Source organism: Artemia sp. Qi Xiang Cuo, chromosome 8 (genome assembly GCF_049724085.1).
Source record: "Artemia sp. Qi Xiang Cuo chromosome 8, ASM4972408v1, whole genome shotgun sequence".
In the NCBI taxonomy this organism is placed as follows: Eukaryota; Metazoa; Arthropoda; class Branchiopoda; order Anostraca; family Artemiidae; genus Artemia; species Artemia sp. Qi Xiang Cuo.
In genome coordinates, this window is record NC_142801.1 from 35,890,778 (window position 1) to 35,918,309 (window position 27,532).

At 37.2% G+C, this 27,532-nt stretch overlaps 1 protein-coding gene across 1 annotated transcript in view; it reads left to right on the forward strand.

Annotated features, from left to right (window-relative positions):
- The first annotated feature begins 965 nt into the window (after nt 1-965).
- The window catches only part of l(3)80Fg (dnaJ homolog subfamily C member 16 l(3)80Fg), a 125,756-nt gene continuing 99,189 nt past the window's right edge, over nt 966-27,532 (forward strand). Inside the window, exons 1-4 of the mRNA XM_089093398.1 lie at nt 966-1,128; nt 18,577-18,643; nt 20,279-20,487; nt 27,020-27,306. Of these exons, the coding sequence (XP_088949524.1) occupies nt 980-1,128; nt 18,577-18,643; nt 20,279-20,487; nt 27,020-27,306 (712 nt within the window). The 5' untranslated portion in view covers nt 966-979. The remainder of the gene's footprint in view (nt 1,129-18,576; nt 18,644-20,278; nt 20,488-27,019; nt 27,307-27,532) is intronic.

Consider the following 27,532-nt stretch of genomic DNA (forward strand, 5'->3'; position numbering starts at 1 on the left):
GCAAACTCACTTTCACTACCTTTCTTACCTTTCTATAGTGGTTTTCCTAAAGTTGCTAGGTACTTCACCGTTTTCAAAATTCTTATTCAAAATCTTCAGTACCTTATTTCTAACCTCACAGCCACCATATTTAAGAAACTCATTTACCACACAATCAGCACCTGGGGCCTTATTATTTTTTAATCCTTTCAAAACTGTCACTAAATCTCCCTCGCAAAACAAATCTTACTGCATATCCAAGGTATTAAAATTTTGATTTTCCTCTATATTTTTTCCTGCAACTCTATCTCGGCTTAGCACATTCTCAAAAGCTTCTGTCCATCTCTCTTTAACTCTTTCCTAATCATTAATTTTGGCCCTGTTCCTTTCTTTATCTGGGACAAGCCTGGATTGATTACTCTCCCTCAATTTATTAACATGCTAGTACATTATTTAACTATTATTACAGCCTCTCAATTTATTAGCATACCAGTTCAATATTTTACTATTATGCCGTCTTAGTGCATCTTCCCGACCTTCGGAAAATTATCCATGACCTCTATTTAACACCTCCTTGGGTCATATTTTAATGCTTCCTCGACTTTATTTACATTCCTCTTGTTTTTATATTATGTATTACTCAGATAATCCTTGTATAATCCCCTTCTCCTCTGTGCTAAACCTAAAGCTTTTTCAGTAGCATTCCTAGCTGCTTTCTTAACTTTTTCTTTAAGACAACATCAGCAACTTTACAAATTGTTTTCCTAAAATTATTCCATCCATCTTCTACAATGTCGTATTTTAAACTCTCCAGTTTAGTTTTCAACTGTTCCTGGAAAGTTTTTCTCAAATTCTTATCCTGGAGTCTACCAACATCATAACTTCTCGGAAGGTAGTTACCCTTCCTAAATTTCGGCTTCAGAACTGACATTCCTTTTGGGAAGAAGTACATTATAATTCTTAAAAATATATGTACATTGCTTTGAAGGAATTTTAGAACATGAAGAGGAAAATCCTGCTGGTTTTGCTAATTAGTTTTTGTTTTGAAAGTGCATTTTCACATTTTGACCCTTATGGCACTTTAGGGGTCAAACGTGGAGCAACACTACAAGAGATCAGAAAGGCCTATAAACTGCTAGCTAAAGAATGGTAAGGACTTGCTCAGTAAAAAACAGTTGGTTAAATAACCTGGTTGGAGAGCTGATTAAAATCATAAGTTCTCAAGTTCATAAGTTTAATAGTACTACTTTTGTGTTACTATATGCTTAGTGATTCCTTCATTGGTGGAATCTTCATGCAGAATTAAAGGTCACCTACATTTGATGTTATAAAATATTTTTCTTTAGCCTATATCTGAAAAATAGAATATTCTCAATTACTAGGCTACTATAAAGAAAGCAGTATGAAGTCTAACCTGAGACAATAATGTTTTCTCTAATTAGAGAAGAAAAGTCAAACAGAGGATTTTATAGGCTACCTTATTCTGTTATAGAGTAAACATAAAGAAAGTTATATTGATGATTGTTTTTACCTCATTCTCTTAAGGAGCAAACATAAATAGAAGTCATAGGCCTAGAGATGACTTTCTGGTAAATTTTTGGCAGTTTATATTAGGGTATTGACTTAAAAATAAAGTGAACATAGGCTACTTGATGCAGTAAAATTGCAGAATTGATGCAGAATTTTGCAGGGAAAACTGAAAATACTCAGAATTGAAAATAAATGTGATCTGCCTCAAGAGGAAGGTTCAGAGACCCATCCTTCCCCATTTCTGAGGGCAGGGAACTAAATTGTATACATGTATTGGAAAACCAATATTTACTTTTAGAATAGAATAGGCAATGCCATAAATTTCTTAAGGCAGGCACACCACTTGTCAGGGTAAGGAATTTAATGCACACACCCATATTGGCAAGTGTTTAGGTAAAGTTCTACCAAATTGTTTATTCCTCTGAGGTGTCCTGATGTGAGATGATTGCTTAGGAATATTGGAATTTATCAATGGAATATTGGGATTTTTGAACAAAGGGAATAATACAATGTATCACCAAGATCATCCAAATATCTTTTATTATTTGAAAAATAGTAATTTATGTTGTTTGGGTTATTTTTTGTTATTGTATACTCATATTTTAGTTTGCTTAAAAATAAGTCCAATATAAATGGACTGGCATTACCCCCCCCCCCCCCATAGGAATTCCTATAATTTGCTTATATAATGAATAAAACAAATTAAAAAGTATTGAATAAAACAAATTCCAGTCAATCATATACCATGTCCAAGCTGTATCATCTCAAAATAGTAGCACTATTAAAGAAATTGATCAATCTAGCTTTTTTATTATAAGCATTTATTAAAAAAAAACAAATTAGACAAAAGGAAAGATTTCTTAATAATTGTTTTAAGTTTCCAAATGCTAAATTAAGTGGTAGATTTATATGTAATGTAGTAAAATCAAATGAGTCTATTCTTTTAGCTGAAACTACAGTCAGAGAGTCTTACTTGTAGTGAATTGTTAACACTCCAATATGGATTGAAATTAGATTGTTATTTTAATTCTAGAGCAACATGCTTTACATTTATTTCTAATTTCCCCTAAAATAAAAGATAGACCAGTCACCACAATTCTGGTTGGGCACCTGAATGCACCAGCAAAAAAGCATGGTTTAGGGGGATTCTTATGAAATTTTGCCATCCAATATTAGAAAGGGAATGTTTTAACATTATCATTAATTTGAATATTAAATTTTCAAAACGTATATCTACATGCAAAATTTGAATTTTACAAAAATATTTAATATGTAAAAAGGACCCCTCAAAAATATTCTAATCAGGCTCTGCATTTAGTTGATTCAGCCATGATAGAAAAAGGTATAAAACATCATCTGTATGACCATATTTATGTTTGCTCTATGACAGAATGAGGTAGGCTATAAGAAGTTGTCTGTGTGACTTTATTTATGTTTGCTCTGTGGGAGAATGACATAGGCTATAAAAAGTCATCTGTATGACTTAATTTATGTTTGCTCTAAAACAGAACAAGATACAAAATGTCATTTATATGACATTTTATCACTACATAATGAGAGAAAGCATGATATTGACTTTTGTTAGACTTTATGCTGCTTTTTATATAATAGTAAATGATAATATTTTATCCCTATTTTGGACTGCTGCAGACATGGACACCCATCTCTTTAAAGATGTGCTAAATGAGTGCCACCTGTCCCAATTAATCCAACAGCCAACACATTCCAGAGATGGCCAAAAGGAAAATATTCTTGATTTATTCCTAACCAACCAGTCTGAGACAATTATTGAAATAGAAGTCACAGCACCCCTGGGGAGAAGTAACCACTGCAGCATATCAGCAGAGATTAGACTAAACTCTGCAAAGCCAAATAAATATACAAAGAAAACCATAACCAGGTTATATGCAGCTAAGTACAAGAGCAGGATGCAAAGTGTAGACTGGGAATGCATGAGGCTTGAGGGAATGCACTGGGAAGATGATGTAAACAATCAGCTACAACTAGTCACTGACATCATCAAAACAGCAGCTGCTTGCTGCTCAGTCACTAGTGAGAAAACAGTCCCCAAAATTAGACCCTAATATGAAGTGACTGATTAACATTAAACAAAGGAAGTTTAAGAAATTAAGAAAATTCCAGAGCAAGGAGAATGAAAAAGCATACCAAAAAGCTAGCAATAAAGTCTGCAGTGAATCCAGAAAAGTTGAAAAGGAGCAGGAACAGTATGTTGCTGGCAAGGCAAAAGCCAGCCTAAAAATTTTTTGGAAATGTATCAACAAAAAGCTCACTAGTAGAACTGGAATACCTGTCCCGAAGCAAGAAAACAGCAATAAAGCCACCACCCCCACTGAAAAAGCAGAAGTACTGAGCCAGTTCTTCAGCTCAGTATACACTACCAAATCCCTAGAAGCCAGCACTATTACTGACAGCCCTGTAAGTCCAACAAATTGACCCCAGATGATGGAAACCAAGGTTGGGCAAGGTGATCTGCTCAAACTACTCAGGAAAATAGATCCCAACAAATCACCCAGACCCAATAGTATAGCAGCCAGGTGGCTGAAGATTGCTGCTGAGGAATGTGCTTGTAGAAGGTGAATGTGATGTGCTTGCAGAGCCACTTACTCACCTGTTTGATACTTCCCTACAGTATGGTATAGTCCTATCTAAATGGAAACAAGTTAATTTTGTGCCCATACATAAGAAAGCCGTTCTGGCTTAAAAAGCCGTTCTGGCTAAGTGGACGCGCGCTGGGCTGAGAATCCGAGAATTCGGGTTCGATCCCTGGTGTGGTCAGTTTCTTAGTTTGGGACGCGGGTCAGTGGCGTGACCCTGTAAGCTTAGCCAGAGTCAACCCAGCTCTAAATGGGTACCTGGAGAAATCTGGGGAGGGTAAAACAGGAAGGGTTTGCGAAAGCATAGGTTGGCTGGCCCCCAGCCCCCCATTGCACTTCCTGGCTGAAGGGCCACGAAACGGAGATCAGCACCGCCGGTTTGGACCTTAAGGGTCTAGTGCCGCATCCTTTACCTTTACCATACATAAGAAGAGGGACAAATGCAGTGCATTCAACTACAGGCCAATAAGCCTAACTTCCCAGCTCTCCAAGATTATGGAAAAATTAGTCTGTGACAAGATTATGAATTTTGTATCTGAAAATCAACTGATTAGTGCAGAATAGTTTGGCTTCATGTAAAGAAGCAACTGCACAAACCAAGTCCTGGAAGTTGTAAACGAGTGGACAACATCCCTGGAAAGTCGCCTGAGTATTCTGGTGGTTCTGATTGATGTAGAAAAGGCTTTTGACAAAGTCCCACATAGCACCCTGCTTTCACGATGATTTTGTGGATATCTTCCTTTCTACTTGACCATAGCCAGATTGTTAAAGTGGAAGACACATTGTCATCAAAAGCTAGTGTACCAAGTGGCATCATCCAGGGGAACATACTAGGGCACTACTCTTAATCCTCCACATTAATAGCATAACTGAGGTTATCACCAGCCACATCAAGCTCTTTGCAGATGACACAAGGCTTTTAAGGCCAGTGGCAAAACAAGAAGATGTAACCATTATGCAGAGTAATGTTAAAATGTTGAATAGGAATCTTGAGAGCCTAGGATTAAGCTTCAATGCTAAAAAGTGCAAGACATTATGGATTGGACCAAGCCAAAAAACATCAATGACACCCTTACATTAGCAAAAACAAACACTGTCTCAGTCATATCGCACACTGATTGTGAAAGAGACTTGGGGATGTTTATAGACTCAGGGCTAAAATTCCACCAAAACACAGATCTCATTACAAATAAGGCAAGCAGGCTGGTTAGTCTAATCAGGTGGTCTTTCAGGCATTTATACACTAAAACCTTCACCATACTCTACAAAGCCCTTGTGCGACCAACCATTGAGTATGGAAACATAGTCTGGGGCCCCTCATACATTGGCAATGCTATCAAAAAGGTGCAGAGACATGCCACCAAACAACTCCCTTGACTAAAAGAAATGACATATGAAGAACACCTGAAACAAATGAAGCTGCCAAGCCTAAACTATAGAAGTAAAGGAGGGGACCTGATTCATATTTTCAAATCAAGAAAGGATCTAGACAGAACCAAGCTTGACAAATTCTTCTGTAGTCAGACTAATGTCTATACTAGGGGTCATTCTGCAAAAATCCAGAAACAAACAGCATCAACTAGACAGAGATCTTCTTTCTGGTTGGTTAGAGCAGTTAAAGACTTAAATAGGAAAATTTCTGTGGCAAGAACAGCCACATACAGATGCAATAAATTCAGTCATTGCTCATAGGAGATTTGTTGTTTGGCAAAAGGGAGCTTGGTTGCTCTACACTGGACCTTCTCAAGTATCTCCATGTCACACATAAAGTGCAGGTTGGCAACCAACATGCCAAACTCAAGATGGGATGAATAAAGGCTGTGTAAAGCTTCTTGATAACTCTCAGTTGGCAACTTGTCACTGAATGCTTGATTAAACTAAGGACATTGTTTGCCTTAGCAGCTTGGTTCCAACTGTGACTATTGAATTTAAACTTATTGTCAATGACTACCCCAAGATCATTCTCTTCCTTGGCACTCTGAATGGGCATATCAGCACCTGCAGAGTCAACTATGTGATAACTATGGCAGGGGTTGTTTGGACCAAGATACAGGACTTTGCATTTGCATGGGTATAACTTGAGGATCCAGGTGGTTGCCCACAGACAGAGGTTGTGGAGATCTTCTTGCAGAGAAGAGCAATTTTCTGCTGAGGCTGCTGGACCAAAGAGTTTGGAATCGTCTGCATACAGTTCCAAACCATTCTTGACAACATCAGGAGCATCATTTACAAGGAGGTTAAACAATGTTGGGCCTACTTTGGTCAAGTTCAAGTTCAATCGTTTTATTATTCACATATACATGTATATATTTGACATAGGCCCATGGAGAGACAAGCTCGAAAAACTAGGCCTAGACAAAGATACAATTACAAATTACACTACAATACAAAGATAAACACGATGGCAAAGATACAATAATATGAAAGTAGCAGCTAGCCCAGGATCCATAAATAAATCAATATTATTAAATATAAATTAATACTAGAAGATAACCAAGAGGCCCACAATCACTCAGAACAACAAACCAAACAAATAACATTGTCTTATTAAAAAGACACTTAATTAAAAGTAATCCTGAACTAAATGAAATTTAAGATTCCTTTTTATTAATCAGATAGAAGAAAACTTATCAATAAGATCCTTCTGAGCATCCCAGCACCAGGCTATTGACATGAACAGAGTGAATTTAGATCTCTCAGTACTATGCTTGTCAATGTAGATACTCTTTTTTTTTGTTGCATGTTAATATGGCTTTTAAATGTAGATAAATATACTAGAGAACAATAATTAATATTAGACTGAATCAGAGCAAAATAAATGCTTTGTAAAGCAGAGTAGGGCAAATAATGCTTCAACCTCCGTATTAAACCAACATACCTTGAAATCGTTAAGCGTATATTTTGAATGTGTGTTTTAAAAGATAAGCTTTCATCAATCACAAGTCCAAGGTACTTTATCATTTTCACCCAAGATATTGATAATAGATACTTTGAAGAAGTAACTCGGGTAATATGAGGGCATATATTTGACTTTCTGCTGTAAATTATGAAATTAGTTTTTGATAAATTCAAAGCAATAAAATTTGAAGAACACCAATCAAGAACATTAGAAAATGCAGTATCAAGTTTTGCCTCCAACTCCTTGTCATTCCTCTCAGAAATTGAAACTGCCATATCATCAGCAAAATGTGTGCTGAGACACGGGATTGCCAAAGCACAGTGAAGATCATTTATATAAATTAGAAAAAGCAGAGGACCTAGGACAGAGCCCTGAGGTACCCCAACCATCAAGGACCAAGGAACAGGCGACAAGAGTAAATTACCTCCATCTATTTGTTGCTTTCTCTTATCAAGATAAGATTTAACTAGATCCAATGCCAGTCTGTGCACACCACAATTATCCAATTTATGAAAAAAAATACAATGGGATATTGTATCAAAGGCTTTTTTAGATTCTAAATATATTGTTGCTGGAATTTCGCCTCTATCTAAGCATTCATGAATATATTGGATGAGAGCAATGATAGCATGTTCAGTATTGTGTCCAGACCTAAAACCAAACTGGGAATTTGTGAAAAAATTAGACAATTTATGAAAGTCATAGAACCTCTTATAATTGCCTTCTCAAATATTTTAGAAAATGCTGACAAAATAGAAATAGGACGGTAATTTGATGGGTTTTCAGGTGAGTCACCTTTGTGAATTGGAATTATCCTTGCTTCTTTAAAAGCAGACAGGAAAACTCCAGTTTTAAAAGAAAGATTAATTATATGCTGTAATGGTAAAATTATTGCAGACAATATTTCTTTAACAATTATAGAACTAGACCCGTTAATTCTAGCTGAATTACCTGGATTTAGATCACACACTATTTTTGTTATTTCAGACTGAGAAATAGGCCCAAGAAAAATATAATTACTTTGAGGAGATGGAAGGTATGAAGAAAAATGTTTATTACTATGTGAATCAAACTGGTTCATTACTGATGAAACAATTTTATCTCCTATACTAGCGAAATAAGTATTCAAAATATCAGCCACTTTCTCCAATTTGTTAGTACTCAATCCATCTTCTAAACTAATAACTTCAGGAAACTTAGAATTACTTTGTTTTTTTTATAATAGAATTAATTAAAGACCAGGCGAGAAGAATTTTGAGCTTCTTTGAAAGACTCTTTATAATTTCTGTGTTTTGACAATTGTATCAGTGCAGTTAATTTATTTTTGACAATTTAAAATTTTTAATATTATAATCAGTTGGATTCTTTAACTGCTTTTTAAATAACTGATTTTTTTCTTAACTGATATCAAAATTCCAGACGTTATCCACAGCCTTATAGGAAATTTTTCTCTGCAAATTTTCTTTGTAACAAATGGGCAACTAGAATCAAGGCAGCAATTGAAATTTCTTAGGAAAGTATCAGTTGCCATATCTGTATCCTCTGTGGATATTACATCCTGCCAATCCAACAGACCAAGGCTTTCATTCAGGTACTTTAATGTTATTTTATTTATTAACCGTACTTGACGTTCCTTACTTATCTGCGGTATTTTATAAGTAAAAGAAAAATCTGAAACCAGCAGGAAATGATCCGATATATTACTTAAAACAGCAAAATTTGCTTTAATTGGTAAAGATTTAAAAATTTTATCAATGAGAGAAGCAGAACTAGGTGAAATTCTTGTAGGAATCAGGCAAGTAGGAAGCAGATATGCAGAAAAGCAAGAAGACAATAAATTGACAGAAGATTCATTTGAAGCTTCTAGAAGGTCAATATTGAAATCTCTGGAAAGGATAAGATCTTTGTTGTGAAAATGAGGTTCATGCAAAAAATCACGGGGTTTAGAGAGAAAAGACTTGACTGGAGAAGAAGGAGGTTGGTATACTATGCAAAAAACTATATCTTTTTTTACAAGACTAATTTCAGTCACCATTACTTCAAAAAGCATTTCCTCATGAGAACCTTCTAGATTTGCAAGGCGTCGAATTGAAAGTAAATTGATAGCCAGGAAAAGCAACATGTGGAGTTGGGTCTGTAAGAAAAGTCTCACAGAATCCAATGACATGAGAAGATAGTTTATGAACTACATCAACAAGATCATCCTGTGAACTAAAAAAACCTCTACAATTTAAAAATCCTGTTCTCATAATACCAGTACTGGGAAGATCAGAAACTTCGGAAGGTAATTCATATTTACATTTTGGAAAATTAATTAGCCCACCATCATTTATCTCATTTCCAACAAATTTATCATGGCCCTGGAAATGGAAAAATCAAAAGGGTTAGACTCTAGGTATCTCAGCCTATCCCCAATACAATTATCATCCAATGTAAATAATCAGAATTATGATCAGGACTAGCAGAAACTTTCGCAAAATGCACACCGTCTGAGTCTTAATATACCAAAAACAACTGAACCAGCGAGAACTCGAAAATAATGATGAAAGAAAAAGAAACTGCTTGAAAATAACTAGAAACAAGAGAAAGAAATGGGACTTATTCATTGTAAGATGAAATGCAGATATAGAAAAAATTATTGTGCTCAATTACTTCATATAAATAGAAACACACAAAAAAGACAGAAAATAAACTTATAATAAGCTACAGAGGGACAAAACAACCTTGCAAGAAAAAAAAATAATAGATCCTATGAAAAGAGAAACATTACATAAAGTAAAAAAAATAATCTCACCCAACGAATATCATTATTAATCACCGTAACTAGTCAATCTTAACCCACTGGGAAGACAGAGACTTTTTACACTCGAGCCATAATTAGCTCCCTTTTTGTTTAATATGTGTAAGATGAACCGAACCCGAATCACGCATGTCCTTTCCCTTGGACAATAGCTCATTCCGTAGAAAATTTAGCTTTTGTGGGAGATCACTACAAATGCGAATTCCACTACCCTTCAACTTATTCACCTCACTGAGAATCGCCTGAATGCTATGATCTGTGTCTAGCGATATAAAAACAGGGGCCGGTCGAACACTAGTTTTCCTACTAGTGATGTTTGAACTGCTATTTCTCATCAGGCGATAACACTTGATAAGAGAAATGTCATCAGTAACTTGAAATTTGTCAGAAAGAAGAGACTTTATGTTGCCAGTCACTGAGTGATTATGTTTTTCAGCAGGCACACCATGAACAATCAAATTCAACTTTCTTTCTCTCATTTAGATGTCCAAAAGCTTACTCTCCAAATCGTTATTCCGCAATTTTTCTTGCTCTAGATCATTTCGAAGCTTTTTAGATTCCTCTTGTAGATTTGCATTTTCAGCTTATTTGCCTAACTTTATCTTGAAGAGCAATTATTGAGGCAGAAAAACTTTTCTGCTCTGCTAATGTTTTATCCAGCAATGCCTGAAGCCATTTCATGCCATCATCAAATTTTGCTTGAGTGACAGCCATAACGAATGCTATAATCCGCATGTAGAAGTCTACACTTGCATCAAATTACGCAATGGCAAAGTCCAAAATAAAATCAAATTTAATCCTTTAAACTTGAAAAAGTAATCCAATTATAGGAGTTCACTCTTCAATAGCTATTGTGAACTGGTGCAGAGTAGATGAGGTTACCTCTTTTATCATATACTGCAACAATCTGGATTCTATCAGATAGGAAGCTGTGGATCCACTGGGCAACATCATTGTCTATCTGATATACTGACAGCTTGATTATCAGGTAATGGTAAGACATTTTATCAAAGGCCTTAGCTTGATCCAGTAGGAACACGTTGACTGGAAACCCCTGCTGCAGCAGATCAGTTATAGACTCATAAGCTAGTATTATATTTGTTATGATAGACATGCCTTTCCCGAAGCCATGCTGACCACCAAAAAGAAGGCCATTCTTGGTCATATGTGCTATGATTGCATCATTGACTATCCCTTTGATAAGTTTGGCCACAACCAAGGTCTGACTAAGTGGTTGATAGTTCTCAGGCTTGGTTCTAAATCCTTTCTTTAATATCAGAGTAATTATGGTTGTCCGCTAATCTGCAGGTAAGATAATAGTCTGAAGAGACAGCTTAACTAGCAAATAGAGCGGCTCGGATAATATATCTGCAAGTTCTTTAAGGAGACTGGGATGTATACTGTCTGGGCCTTTACCTTTGTTGGGGTTTAGTTTACTCAGCCTTTTCTAAATCTCGTTCATTGTGATGTATATTTTTGGCATTGGGTGCTCAACCACCCTGGGGGTAGGGCATGGTTGCTCGTCAGGGGGTTCCACTGAGAAGTTGGATGCAAATGTTTTGTTCAGCAAATTTGCAATGTCCTCCAGATCTTCCATCTTTTTTCCTTCAGGGTTGAACAGGAGTTGAGAGGCATGTCCTCTCAGCTTGGAGTAGAGTGTTCTTAAAATTTTGCCAGGCTAAATATTTCTCTTGACAATCACTTGGTCTTATTCTACTGCCCGTATTATCCCCCTGATTTTGTTGTAGTTGGTGTAAGTTCGTTTAGTACTGTTGTTTGTTCATTGACTAAGCAGCACGTCACGGCAGATGCAAACGTGGTTGCTAGCACCATGGGAGGGAGGTACTCAGTGTTCACTAACAATCCTGGGTTGTTAGTGATTGTCAAATCTAGTAGGGATGGTGTCTGGTCATTCTTATACCAGGTTGGTTGGTCTATTACCTGATATAGGCTATTGCTACCCAAATATTCAATAAATGGGTTGCTGACAATAGAGCTTCGTTGATAACCCAAGGCCTCAACCCATTTGACATCTGATAGATTCAGGTCTCCAAGAAGAATTAAGTCCTGATTATCATGATTGGATGCTTGTTCAGCCAACTGAATTAGAGCTTGGTAAGACACAAGAGCATCTGGGCAACTGGGGCTTCTATATATTCTTCTATTATGTAGATGAGGTATTCAATAGTCGTTCTTTTCCATACTATTAGAATTTCATAAGAAAAACAAACTCTGGCCTATTAAAAATCTAAAAGAAAACTCTTCTGGTCTTGGTGTCACAACTTAGTGTAAGCAGCAAGGCAATAAGTAGAGGTTTGCCTCCTCATATACGGAACAACATCTATTCGTTTTTAGTCTCAATGTAGCTCCTTACTTGTAATAAAAAAAAAATAATAAAAGAAGGGTCCCATTGTTGGCTCTCTGACCTATGGAAAATCTCAAAAAATTCCTCTGGAATTTGTTTTACCTCTTAGCGTAAACAGCAAGGCATTCAATACCTGTTCTTTCACGTGGTATTAGAATGTCATTAAGAAAAACAAACTCTGGCTTATAGAAAATCTCATCAAAACTCTTGTGCTCTTGGTTTCACCTCTTAGTTTAAACAGCAAGTGCTTCAGTAAGTAGGCAGTAAGTAGAGGTTAGTTCCCTCTTATACGGAACAACTTCTGTTCGTTTTTAGTCTTAGAGTAGCTCCTTACTTTATAGTTGAATAAACGTAAAAATAAATAAGTGTCCCATTCATCTCTTAGCATAAACAGCAAGGCATTCAATAGTCGTTCTTTTCCATGATATTAGAATTTCACCAAGAAAAATAAACTCTGGGTTACGAAAAATCTCTTCTGGTCCTGGTTTCTCCTCTTAGCGTATGCAGTGACGCAAAAAGTAGAGGTTTTCCTCTGCATATACGGAACAACTTCTGTTCAATTTAGTCTTAATCTAGCTTCTTACCTTATAGTTGAATAAACGAAAAAATAAAAGAAATGTCCCGTTTTTGCATCTCTGACCTACCAAAAATCTAAAAAATTCCTCTGGTCTTGATTTCACTTCTTAGCGTGAACAGCGAGGCATTCAATAGTCGTTCTTTCCCATGGTATTAAAATGTCATTAAAAAAAATAAACTCTGGCCTATGAAAAAACTCAAAGACTCCTCTGGTCTTGGTTTTTCCTCTTACATTAAAAAGCGAGGTATTCAATAGTCGTTCTTTTCCATACTATTAGAATGTCATTAAGAAAAACAAACTCAGGCCTTTGAAAAATCTAAAAAAAAACTCCTTTGGTCTTGGTGTCACGTCTTAGTCTAAGCAGCAATGCAATAAGTAGAGGTTTGCCTCCTCATATATGGAACAACATCTATTCGTTTTTAGTCTCAATGTAGCTCCTTACTTGTAGTTAAATAAACGAAAAAAATAAATAAAAGAATCGTCCCATTATTGCATCTCTGACCTATGAAAAATCTCAAAAAAATCCTCTGGAATTTGTTTCACCCCTTAGCGTAAACAGCGAGGCATTCAATACCTGTTCTATCACATGGTATTCGAATGTCATTAAGAAAAATAAACTCCGGCCTATGAAAAATCTCAAAAAATCTCCTTTGGTCTTGGTCTCTTAGCGTAATAAGCAAGGCAATAAGTAGAGGTTTGCTTCCTCGTATACGGAACAACTTATGTTCATTTTAGTCTTAATGTAGCTCCTTATTTTATAGTTGAATAAACGAAAAAATAAAAGAATTGTCCCGTTGTTGCATCTCTGGCCTATGAAAAATCGCAAAATTTCCTCTGGTCTTGGTTTCACCTCTTAGCGTAAACAGCGAGGGATTCAATAGTCGTTCTTTCCCATGGTATTAGAATGTCATTAAGAAAAGTAAACTCTGGCCTATGGAAAATCTCAAAAACCCCTCTGGTTTTGGTTTCACCTCTTAGCGTAAACAGTGAGACATTCAATAGTCGTTCTTTTCCATGCTATTAATTAAAAAAACTTTTTCCACAAAATAAGTTTTTCAAAGAAAAGTAAAGAACTCCATTAAACAAAAAATAAGCAAAAATAAAATCAAACAATCTACCAAGCGCAAAAATACCACAAATCAGCATCGATAAATAAATGAAACCCAAAACGAACAGAAATTACAATAAATAACCAAGTCAAACTCAAGACGAGCAGAAATTAACATAAGTTGGGCGCAAAACCCCTATGCCTTCCCAAGGCCAGCACAAAATTTGCACATCACTGAAAAAATATAAATGTTTTTACTTTTATAACTTTAATAAATCAAATAATATTAACATTTTGATTACTAAATACCAGTTCATGTATATTAAATTGACATTGCATATTCATTTGTATTTTTTCAGTAAAGTGCAAATTTTGTTCTGGCCTTGGGAAGGCATAGGGGTTTCTACAACGCTTTCTATAAACACCTTATATGCCTTAAGGGCATAGATTACAGCCCTTACCCTAAGGTCTGTTAGGGTGGTTGTCATCCTCTAAGACAGAATTTATATAGCTTTCATCTGCTTTAAGCAAAAAGGCTGTCTCAAAATTTTGATTGGATGTGTTTCAGGAAATGGTGGGCATGAAAGGGGCGGTAGTTACTCTCCATTCACTTTCAGCTATTAAAAAGGGCACTAGATCTTTCAATTTCCAATCAAATCAAGTTTCTACGACAAACTTTAAATAAAAATCTTATATGCCTCCAGGGTATAACTTGCAACCCTTGTTATTCTCAAATACCTAATTTCCAGAACTTTCTACTAAGTTGAAAAATATGGCTATCTGAAAATTTTGATTGGATGTATTTGGAGGAGTGATGGGCGTGAGAGGGGGGTTAGTTACCCTCCAATCACTTTCGACTATTACAAAGGGTAATTTCAATTTCCAATCAAATGAGCCCTTTTTGAAATTTCTATAACAACTTTCTATATAACTTTTATATGCCCCCAGGGCATAACTTACAACCCTTGCACTGAGGGCTCTGAGTGGGTTATCATCCAAAAAGACCTAATTTCAAGAACTTCCAACTATGTTGAACAAAATGGATATCTAAAAATTTTTATTCGATGTGTTTGGGAAAATGGTAGGCGTGAGAGGGGCGTTATCCGCTCTCCAATGACTTTCAACAATTAAAAAGGCACTAGCCCTTTCAATTTCCAATTGAAGGAGCCCTTTTGAAGTTTCTATGCTTTCAAAAAAAAACTTATATGCCCCAAGGGCATAACTTACAACCCTTACCCTGAGGTCTGTGGGGGGGGGGGCGTGTCCTCCTTAAAGACCTAATTTCCAAAACTTTCAACTACGTTGAATAAAATGTCTATCTAAAATAGTGCTTGGATGTGTTGGAGAAAAGATGGGCGTGATAAGAGGGTTTGTTGCCCTCAAATCACTTTCGACTATTTCCAATCGAATGAGTCCTTTTTCAAGTTTCTACGACAAAGATTTCAATAAAAACCTTATATGCCCCCAGGGCATAACTTATAACCCTTGCGCTGAAGAATGTGGGGGGGGGGGGAGTGTCCTGCTCGAAGGTATAATTTCCTGAACTTTGAACTACGTGGAACAAGATGGTTACCTCGAAATCTTTCTTGGATGTGTTTGGGAAAATGGTGGGCGAGGAAGGTGTGTTAGTTGCTTTTCAATTACTTTCGACTATTAAAAAGGGCACTAGCCATTTCAATTTCCTATCGAATGAGCCCTTTTTGAAGTTTCTAAGAGAACGCGTTATATAAAAACCTTATATGCCCCCTGGGCATAATTTAAAACCCTTTCCCTGAGGGCTGTGGGAGGGGTTGTCATCCTCACAGACCTAATTTCCAGAACTTAAAACTACGTTGAATAAAATGGCTATCTCAAAGTTTTGATTAGGTGGAAAAGTTTGATAGGGGAAAAGGTGGGCGTGAGAGGTGGGTTAGTTGCCCTCAAATCAATTTCGACTATTAAAATGGGCAATAGCCCTTTGAATTTCCAATCGAATGAACCTTTTTTGAAGTTTCTACTGCAACGCCTTCTATAAAAAACCTTAAATGTCCCCAGGGCATAACTTACAACCCTTGCCCTAAGGGCTGTGGGGAACTGTCCTCAAAAACATAATTTCTATCTGGAAATCAACCACACTGAACAAAAAAAATGGCTATCTCAAAATTTTGATTGGATGTGTTTCGGGAAATGGTGGGCGTGGAAGGGGCGTTAGTCGCCTTCCAATCACTTTCGACTGTTAAAAACGGCACAAACCATTCAAATTTCCAATTGAATGAGCCTTTTTCGTAGTTTCTACGACAACTTTTTGTTTGTATGACAAAATTTTGATTGGATGTGTTTGGGATAATAGTGGGCTTGAGAGGTGCGTTAGTCGCTATCCAATCACTTTCAACTATTAAAAAAGGAACTAGCTTTTTTAATTTCCAATTGAATGAGCACTGTTGAAGTTTCTACGACAAAGCTTTCAATAAAATTTTATATGCCCCAAGGGCATAACTTACAACCCTTGCCCTGAGGGCTCTGGGGGGAGGGGTTGTCATCCTTAAAGACCTAATTTCCAAAACTTTCAACTACGTTGAATAAAATGGCTATCTAAAAATTTTGATTGGATGTGTTTGGGGAAAAGGTGGGCGTGAGGGAGGGAATAGTTGCCCTCAAATCACGTTCGACTATTAAAAAGGGTACTAGCCCTTTGAATTTCAAATCGAATGAGCCCTTTTTCAAGTTTCTACGACAAAGATTTCAATAAATACCTTATATGCCCCCAGGGCATAACTTAGAATCATTACCCGGATGGTTGGGGGGGTGTGCCCTCCTCAAAAGGATATCTTCTATCTTAAAATCAACTATCCTGAAAGAAATGCCTATTCAAATAATTGTACTGGATGTGTTTGAGGGAATAATGAGTGTGGGGGGGGGGCTAGTTGCCCTCCAATCACTTTCGACTATTAAAAAGGACAATAGTCCTTCGAATTTCCATTCTAATGATCTTTTTTTGAAGTTTCTACGACAACGCCTTCTTTAAAAACCTTATATGCCCCCAGGGCATTACTTAAAACCCTTGCCCTGAGGGCTTTGGGGGAGTGTCCTCCTCAAAAAGATATTTTCTATGGGGAAATCAACTACGCTGAACAAAATGCCCATTTCAAAATTTTGATTGGATGTGTTTGGGGAACGGAGGGGCGTGGGGGGGTGGCTAGTTGCCCTACAATCACTGTCGACTATGAAAAAGGGCACTAGCCCTATCAATTTCCAATCGAATAAGCCTTTTTTGAAGTTTCTGCGACAAAGCCTTCTATAAAAACCTTATATGCCCCCAGGGCATAACTTAAAACTCTTGCCCTGTGGGTTGCGGGGGACTGTCCTCAAAAATATTTATTCTATCGGGAAATCAACTACGCTGAACAAAATGGCTATCTCAAAATTTTGATTGGATGTGTATGGGGAAATGATGGGCGTGGGGCGGGGGGCTAGTTGCCCTCCAATCACTTTCGACTATTAAAAAGGGCACTAGAACTCTCAATTTCCAATCGAATGAGCCCATTTTGAAGTTTCTACGACGACTCCTTCCATATGAAGTGCCCTGCTCTAAAGGAAAAAAAGATTTTTTTTATTGATTTATTTGGTTGACTGCTGCCAAAAAATATTGCTGCAGCTTTAGGGTCCAGATTTTCATATGATTTTTCACTGATTACAAATTAGACATCAATTAGACGGTTGAACTTCGTTGAAGTAAGGATGCTAGGGATGTTTTAACTTTTTTTTTAGTTTTAATGGTCATATTTTAATGTAAGTTTCTCATTTATATTTTCATTTGTGTTGTGCTGAGGGCAGCCATTGGACATAGGGTCGAAATATTAATTTTAAGTTTGGAATTTCACTGTCTTATAGAAAAACTTCCCCATATATTTATTTGTTGTTTATGATTACACAATGGAATAGGGTGGAGGAAGGAACTCAAAAACAACTCGCTAGGCTCTAGATAACCTTTTCAAAGTTATATTTGAGCAACATAGCAATGTTGGAATTAGAAAAAACTCGGTTTGGCACTTCTGCTACTCTATGCAGGTCATTTTAATATTTAAGAACAATTCTAAGTTTTGATTTATTTATTTATGCTTGTAATAACAATATTTGAGTATTGTTGTATGTAGGAGAAAATTTCATTTGTCCAAGGAACTTCATAATTTTTTGCACAATACATTGTATGAACAATAAGCTTTTTTTTTTTTTTTTTTTTTTTATTTTTTTTTTTTTTTTTTTTTTTTTATTAGAGGTATCAGTTATTTCATGAACAGTATAAGTTAGAATGCATATTCTGCAGTAACATAAATTAAAAACAAATCAATTATCAATTATTTTGGATGAGCACTTTAGAAGATGCCTAAATTTATAAAGGTGTTGTTGATGAAAAATATAGGCCCATAATTTAGAGAAGTAAAAAGAAAACACAAACAGGGAAATGCAATCCCTAATGAAAGTAAAAAGAATCATATTGCCCAATAAACTGCACAACTATTTGGGGCTAAAAGGGAGACTAGGAGAAATGTGTGTCAACTTTACAATCATATCAGAAAGTAGCAATGCTCAGTCTTTTTATGAGTAAATTCTAATCAGAGACAACTCGAGGACTTGTCTCTAACTAGACAAGAATATTTTTTTTATATATTCCACCAAGGAATGCATTGCTTTTTATTACTTATGAAATTGTTTGACATAGCAATGGATTTCTAGTAAGATGTACAGCATCATTTTTATTACTCAGTTATAATTTTGTTTTCTAGGCATCCTGATAAAAGCAAAAATCCTTCAGCGCAGGAAGAGTTTGTGGAAATTAATCGGGCCTATGAAGTAAGTTGGAAGACTTTTTGTTCTAAACCTGCTGCTGCCTAAATCTTTTTTTCATTTTCTTTTTAGTTGCTTCATCTGTTTTGCAATAAAATATGGAACCCCAAGGAGTCTGCTGAAAATTTCATAAAATTTTTTAATAGTGCAACTTCTGCCTATAAAGTACAAAATTGGATGTTAGCCAATGTTATTGACAGTGATTAGTATTCAAAGATTTTTAATTCCAATGGAATCCAACTGCCTAGTAACTTATGCCTCATTTGATTTGCTTTCTTCCTATCATTACTGAATTAAAATTAGTGGCAGTAATAAGGAGAAAAACAAAGATAAAATAGGCGGTTGATACCCAAATGGGTAGTTCAAAATCAAATCTATTTTGTCTATCAAATGTAGGATGAACAAATCTTATTTCCATAAAAATAAAAAGAATTTATATTAAGGATATAGCAGGTACCTCTTGTATTGTGGACAGCCCAATTTTCCAGGAGGATATTAACTCTGAATCGTTTTTATGTATCTTCATTTTGTCTGCTACCAGAATATATGAATGAAAAACTTTTTGGATGCACTCAGAATCAAAACTTTCCCTTTTCCTAATGATAAATCCTACATGTAAACAATAGATAGATTGCATCATTTACAATCCTTGCCCTGGGGCTGTGGGAGGCTTGACATCCGTGGAGGCATAGCTCTTATATACCTTTTGACTAGTTTTAACAAAATGACAATCACAAAATTTTGACTATTTTTGAGAATAGGGGGGCACATAAAAAGGGAAAGAAGGGGACTGGTTTCCCCCCAATTTCTCTTCAACTCTCCCTCAAGACACATTGAAGGTTTCAACCTAATACCACCAGCCTTTCCTTAGATATTGCTGATATTCCCTTTTCACAACCAGTAACGACAAAGTGTGTTTTGATTGTTTTTGGCATTCCTTTCAATATATCCTGAAAGTTTCACCTTAGTACTCTTAAGATTTTTGGGGACCCAGGATCAAACCTGCCCTCTTTTCTGAATAAAAAGCCTTAAATGTTAACAATGATCAACTTGCATAAAATACAACCCTTGTATTGGGAGATATAGGGGAGGGGGGAGGCGGGAGGCGGGTGTCAACTCCGGAGGCATAGTTATTTGACCTCTGGGCTACTGGATAAAATAGTTATCTCAAAATTTTGATCGGATGCATCTGGGGCAAAAGGGCTTGGGTGGGGGTGGTTGCCCCTTGATCAATTTTGAATCTGAAAATGGGCACTGGAACGTTCGATTTCCTATTGAATGAGCCCTCTCTAAAGTTTATACAACCACCCTTTCCATAAAAGCCTTATATGTTTACAATGGTCCACTTGCAAAGTTGCATAACTAACAGTTCTTGCGCTGGGGGGGAGGGGGGCAACCCTGGAATTATGGTTATTTGGCCTTCGAACTATTTTGAACAAAATGGCTGTATAAAAATTTTGATCGGATGCATTTGGGAGGGGGGCATGTGAGGGGGGGGGGGTTGATCTTCGAATCCGTCTTTTCACGTGCTATTATGACATGTACTCTTTTTGGCTTTGTTTTTTAAGGAGTATAGCCTTTCTGAAAGAAACGGCAGGATCAAATGATTAGTTGATGTGATCAAATTATTTATTTCTGTAGCTTTTAAGAGACCCAGAACGACGGAAATTGTATGACAATCGTGGAATTTCAGAAGACACGCCAAATTTCAGACCACCGAGGCCAGAGGCGTATGCCTACTCGACATTCGACCCTTTTGACGACCTGTCATCTGTATTTGGTAAAGGGTTTCGTTTCCAATTTCATATGCCTGATTCTGGACTGTTTCATGAGCAAACAATTACGCTTAAGTAAGACATCTATTTCTCTTTTATTGTTTATTTATTTGCATGTAAGTTTGACGTTGAAAAGAGAGTGAGATTTTCTTGATCTTAGTTCACAGGTCCTAAACTTTTGCTGTATATTTGATATACAGCAGCTGCAAGCTGCTGTATATCAAGTCATTCTGCAAGTCATTCTATCCTAGTTTAACTTGTTCAGTGCCTTGAAATACTCCTCCCTTTGCGATGAAAGTGATATTAATCAAAACTGTATTAATAGTGCTATTCTTTGTGACTGAGGCTGCTGCTGAAAACTGGATTGATCAATGCAAAAAAGGTACTTTCATTTCTTTTGCTGTTTTGGCGCCATCTGTCATAGCCACACTCGTCACACTAAGAATTTATAAAAATATAGATGACGTTCGCAAGCGAACAAGAAGAGGACGCAGAGGTGGCAGAAAGAAATTTAAGATTGACGTGTTAGTCACCTACGGACGATTGGCCAGCCAAAAGCCTAAGCGTGAGAGGTGTTTAGTCTCAATCCCGCGCGTGAGCCTACCGCCCCGGCTGATCCCTGGCAACAATGCTCCTACCAATGATTTCGGGTCTGATTGTCCTCCAGTATTATCGCCGCAGGTTCTCTCTTGTAAACACCAACTTCCAAACTTCCTTCTGAGCAACGTCCGCTCACTAACGAATAAAGTAGATGAGTTAGATGTCATTCTACGTCAGAATAACATCCATATCGCTGCAATTACTGAAACATGGCAGCTCAACGAAACAAGTGGAAGGATGGCTGGTTACAAGGTTTTCTTGAACACTAGAACAGACAGGATTGGCGGAGGTGTTGCCCTGTATGTACGCGATAATATCCCCTGCAAATATTTAGATAACTTCAATGACCCTAACCATGAAACGATCTGGGCATTATGCAAGCCAAAACATTTACCACGAGATGTCTCTTGCATCATTATTGCAAGTATCTACTATCCTGAAAGCGCCAAGAACAGACGGCTGTTGGTATCCTACCTTCAGTCTACGTTAGACACATTACGTCAGCAGTATAGCCGCCCGGGCTTCATAACAGCTGGTGACTTCAACCAAACAAAGAAACAATGGCTTGCTAATACACTGGGTATGTCACAAGTGGTCAAGATACCCACCCATGTGACCGGGAGCACCCTTGATCTTATTCTTACAAACCTTGCTCCATATTACAAAGACGTGTCTTCGAACGGGCCATTGGGCAAATCGGACCATCATACTCTGCTGATGAAGGCAAAAAGTGAAATCAGGAAGCTTAAGAAAATAAAAGTACTCCGGAGACCTATCACGAAGTCTGCTATTAATACGTACGGAATGTGGGTTGGTACTCACTGCTTCAGCCAAGTATACAACGAAAGCGATGTCAACAGGAAAGCAGAAATATTTCAGTCCCTACTCTATGACAAATACTTAGAAGTTTTCCCGGAAAAGCAATTTGTCGTGAGCGAATCTGACAAGCCCTGGATCACTCCAAAAATAAAACAGCTGATTCGCGAAAAAACCACAGTAAGGCAGTCAAGTGGTGACGCAACGTCGTTACGATTATTAAGAAACAAAATAGTTAGCCTTTGTCGCGAGGCAAGAAAGTCCTTCGGAAAATCCCTTTCGGACCCTGAAATAAAAAAGGATCCCCGTAAATGGCACCGTCTAGTGAGGCAGATTGCTGGAAAAACAGTATCATCCAGTATCCGTATTCTGAACGATGATGGGTCACTCGTGAGTGCAAATGACGTCAACAATTACTTTACTGACATTTGTACATCCTTTTCTTGCCCCAACTAACACTGAAATAGAGAATCTACTGTCAGTATGCCATGACGAAGGTGAAATCGAAATAGTTGAGCATCAAGTTTTTAAAGAGCTGAACAAGTTGCGTCCATCCAGTAGCTCTTTTCCTGAAGAACTGCCTATAAGGTTAATATGAGAGTTCTCTCTTTTCCTGGCCAAGCCACTTGGACACATCATCAGCGAATGTTTCGTCCAGTCAACTTTCCCGTCGTGCTGGAAACGCGCATTTGTGCGTGTTATACCGAAGACTAAAACACCCAAATGTTGCAACGAGTTACGACCGATATCAATCACATCTACCTTTGCAAAAGTCACCGAGTCATTCATCCTGCGTGAATTGCTCAAGCAAACGCGGGAAAACATAGACCGTTACCAGTATGGCGGCCTCAAAGGTTGCAATACCTTGATATACCTCGTGCGCCTAGTTGACATTATCTTTAAGTGGCTTGACAAGGGCAGTAACTTCATCGACCTAGCTCTCGCCGATTTCAGGAAGGCATTTGACCTGATTTGTCATCTTACGGCAGCAAAAAATATGAGAGCAATGGGCGCACAGAAGCGGTCTCTTGCATTAGTGATGAGCTTCCTTCATGACAGAATGCAGTGTGTATTTCCATTGTTTGAAGGTGACTTGATCTCATACTGGTCTAAACTTACCTGTGGAGCCCCTCAGGGTACAAGACTTGCTGGTTTCATATTTATCTCCCTCATCAACGTCCTCCTTCAGAATTTCGAAGAGCGACTCAAATTCGTCGACGATTTATCATTTGTCCTCAAATACCTCGTCAGAGAAGGTGTAATCGAACGTCAGTTCAGCGAGACCCTTCTGGCATCCTTCTCTGAGGACTGTGAACGTTACAAGTTGACACTGAATGCAGATAAATCAATGATCCTCAGGTTTTGCCCCTTAAAACGTGATCTGGAATTCCCGCAAGTCCCTTTCCCTGTTGTTCCATCTGCAAAAATCCTCGGAGTCACATTATCGATGGACTGCACATTCACCGAACACGTGGAGAAGGTTATTAAGGCTGGCAATGCATCACCTCAGACCCTAGTCCTGATGCGCAGGTTTGGCTGCGACACTCAAAGCCTAAAAAATGCCTATATTACGTATGTGAGACCTCTACTCGAATATGCCGTCGCTGTCTGGGGACCTGTTGTCCAGAGCACCCACTACCTTTGCGATGACCTTGAATCTTTGCAGAAACGAGCTATTAACATAATCGTTGGTAACAGAAGTGACGACTACAACAAACTCTTGCAAGAACTGAACCTTGAATCTCTCAGCGACAGACGATTATCACTGATCATGTCCCTCGGCAAGTCACTGCTATCTTCGCCCCATCACAGACTGATCCTCCCACCTGATGCTCCTGTTAACCAAAGAACCAGATCCCAGTCGAAGCTACAACCCCCTGTCTGCAGGACCAACCACTACAAAAACACGTTTGTCCCCTTTTTCGTAGAAGCATACAACAAGACTTAGTATTATTTGAATTCACGTGTTAGTGTTTTTATAGTGTTATTTGTATTTTTTTTTTTTTTTTTTTCATATTGTTGTAAAGAAGACATAAATTAGCCATGGCTACGCTGTTCGATCTTAATAACCTATGTCTATGTCTATGTCTATATAAGAAATATGAGTAATTTGACAAAAATCGCTTTAAAGAGCTAAGTAATCGCTGACAAACGAAACAAAACTTACCTTTTTGTAGATTTCTTTGAATTTACGACTACTATTCATATACACGCCTTTTGTCTTAATTCTTTTTTCTTTTGTCTTTATATCAGAAATTTCAGAGTTCCAGTGGGTTTGGTGTCAAATGAGGAAAGATATCAAAAATTAAATAGAAGGTTTAAAATCAGGGGAAACAATCCAATTAAAACATCCAATATTAGTCTAAATTTTAAAAGAAAATTTTAAATCCCATCTAATATTAACCTTCATCCCCCGCTAAATTGTATCATAAATCAACTATAACTTGAATACTATTCTTTCAACAGTAATTCGACGGAAACCGAAATAAATTACAAATCCAATAGTTTGCCCAAAAATTAAGGGTTTAAGAGATATAGTGATCAGCTCCTGGTTAAACAATGTCTTTTTTTGTATGAGGGGAGGGGACAACATTAATAAATAGAATATGAAAGAATTGTACTCGGGCATTTTGGACTATTTCAGATAACTAGTAATTTATAGTATCTACTTTAATACTGCTAAAACACTTTTACCTTCATCAATCCATACAGTTAAGACAAAGCACAGTAAGAAATAATCATTGATAACACTTTCACCTGTGCGTATAGGTTCAACCAGTTAAATCAGCACCAGGCACAAAAAAAAGAAGCAAACAAGAAAAAAATCAGAAGCAAAGGATAAGAAAAATGGGAAAACAACAAAATTAACCCTGGTACTCACTAGCCGTCTGATTTCATCCTTTGTCACCAGCAAGAAGTAGGCATTTGTGTTATAATTATTAGCCTTGTGACATGAGTTTATAACTGTATTATTGTATTGAAAAGTTGAAAAACACATACCTCAAAATACACATCGTTTTCAGTTAAGTGCCAATGACACTGGCCTCTTGAGGTTTTAGGGAAGGGTGGTTGCTCTACTCTTATTTGTGGTAATTTGTGTTCTTTTAATTTTGACTTGATTATTCATTTTTATTTCTATTCGTTTTAGGATTCATCCATTCATCCGCAGCAGAGTGATATGTTTACATTCGATATGATTATTCAGTTTAATTTCTGTTTGTTGGTTTATTTATGATAACTTGGGTTATCAAGATAGTATTTACTGTCTTTTGACTAATCTTACTATTTTGCCGTGAATTGATTGGAAGCTCCACTTCGACTAATAGTGCAAGAACTTTTAGCCTGGTCGGAGACAAAAATATGCTGGCCCCTCATCACTTCCTCTTTAAAAAAATTGAATTCCCTTTGTCCCCTTTCCCAGCACTTCGAAAGTTTCAACTCTCCCGCCCCCCAGCCGCCCCTAGATATTGCAGATATGCCATTTTGATGATCTAGATAAAAATAATGTCTTTCGATTTACGTGTGCACCTTTCCCCAAAGTCAAAATTTGCGGTCCTCTCCCCTCCCCCGAGCATCTTTAAAACCTTCAACTCAATCTTACATACCGTACCAGAGATAATCCGAATAAGTTATTTTAATAATCTGGGTACATAGTGTTATCTAATCGCTATTTTACTGGGAATGAGATCTAGTCTTGAAGGGGCTGATAGTGTCAAAATATTTTAGCGGATTATAGACAAAAATCTTTAGTCCTCCTGTTCCTAAGGTCCTTTTGGCCTTAGGATATAAGGATAAAGCTTTGGAGTGATCAGAAATTTTTTTTGCCCAGTTTCAAGCCTATTTTCTGGGCAACCAGGCATGCCAATTAATTTTCTTAATAGGTTCCTCTTGGTCCGAAAACTTGTGGCTGTAAGTTTAAAATTGATTAGAAACAACCATGTTTTTAACCTATTTATGATTGGGTTAACACTCACCTCCCTTCAGTAAAAATGTTTGGTCCTTTACCCCCGGCAGTGATATTTGAAAATCTTTAGCCCATCAGGAAAAAGCCCATCTTGGCAGAACGATATGAGGACATAAGTCTTTAGCTGGGGTCGCATTCTTTTGAAGCCCACTCCCCCAAACTAATTTTTTTTTTTTTTATATTAGGGTTCACTTTGACAATAGCTTAAGATATTGTTAAGTTATAAGCTGTTCAAAAAAAAACTTGTTTTTGACCCTTTTCAGGCGAAGTTTTTTTCTTCAATTTCTTTATTGTGCATTACGGTCACGTTGGCTGAAAAACTTACGAATGCAAGTTACAAACAGTTTGGTAAAAACGTTTCCGAGAGAATCTGTATTTTTGTTGTTTTTTTCTTCTGCATTTGTGTCCCCTTTGCCAAAGAACTTAAGGATATGTTTCGGGCCAATCGGTAAAAATAGTTTCTTGCCTTTTTCGGTGCCCATATGGGGGTTTGCGTCCCAAAACATTTTTTTTTCTTTGTTCTTTAGGTTCCTCTTGGCCCAAGAAATTACGGCTGTAAGTTTCAAACTGATCTGGAATAAGACGTGTTTTGGCATAATTCTGGGTACATTAATAGCCCCTCTCCTAACAAAGTATTTGTTTCTCTTGGTCCAGGGAACGATTTCTGAAAGATTCGAGCCGATCAGACAGCCAAGGTTAAATATGCTCCCCCTTTTCCACTATAGAACGAACTTGGCTGGAACGAACTGGCAGCGTCCATAATTTACGACTTGCCCCATGTGCTGTGGGGGTTATGTCACCTCAAGGGGCGCATTTATTGGACCTTTCGACTGTCTTAAACAATTAAATACCTTAGAATTTTGATCCTATATAATAGGGCCTACGGGTGCCGAGTATAAAAAAAGGATGACACGGGCAAGGTACATGACTCTTTACTATAGGCAATGCCATAGCGTTGACTCTGAAACCAGTTGTGTCCTGACACAGGTCTTATAAAATATCAATTTAAAAACTCCATTTTCTGAAGCAGAAAATAACAGTCATCATTCTTAAATTTTAAAGCAAATCAGAAAAAAGTTTCAGGGTTTCTATGATTTTGTTTCTTTTTATAATTTTAGAGTTCGAAACCTAATTAACCAGAGATTTAGTAAATTTAGTCTTCCCTTCCTAATGTTGGGTTTGATTTATCTGTTGTTAAAACAATCTTTGATGAAATGAATTTTACAGAGGTTATGAAAAGAATGTCTTACCAGCAAGTGCTCGAACCCCTCAACTGATCTTGACGTATTCTGATTGGTGCATGGGATGTGTTCGTGCTGCTCCAATGTGGAAGAGGTTGGGAGAAGAAATGAATCCTGTTGGAATTAGCATGTCTACTGTTCATTCTGGAAGAGAGCCAAAACTAGCTAGAAACTTTGGTGCTCGGACAGATAGTCTGCCCCATCTGGTACTCCTTATGGATGGAAGAATTTATCAGTATCGAGATGAGACTTTGAGCGTTATTAATATAATCCGTAAGTCTAAAGATGCTTTCTTTTTCGATCATGTTTACTTGCCTTAATCGATAAGAGTCGTTCGTGTTAAGAAAAAAAACATGCATGATTTTTCAAGTAAATCCATCTTTTTAGTGCCAGTCAGTGAGGAAAAACTGGAATTGACTGGAAAATGTCCTTTTGGAACCTGCGACCTATTGATACAACATTTCGACAATAGACTCGTAACTATGCCGTTTGCAAGCGA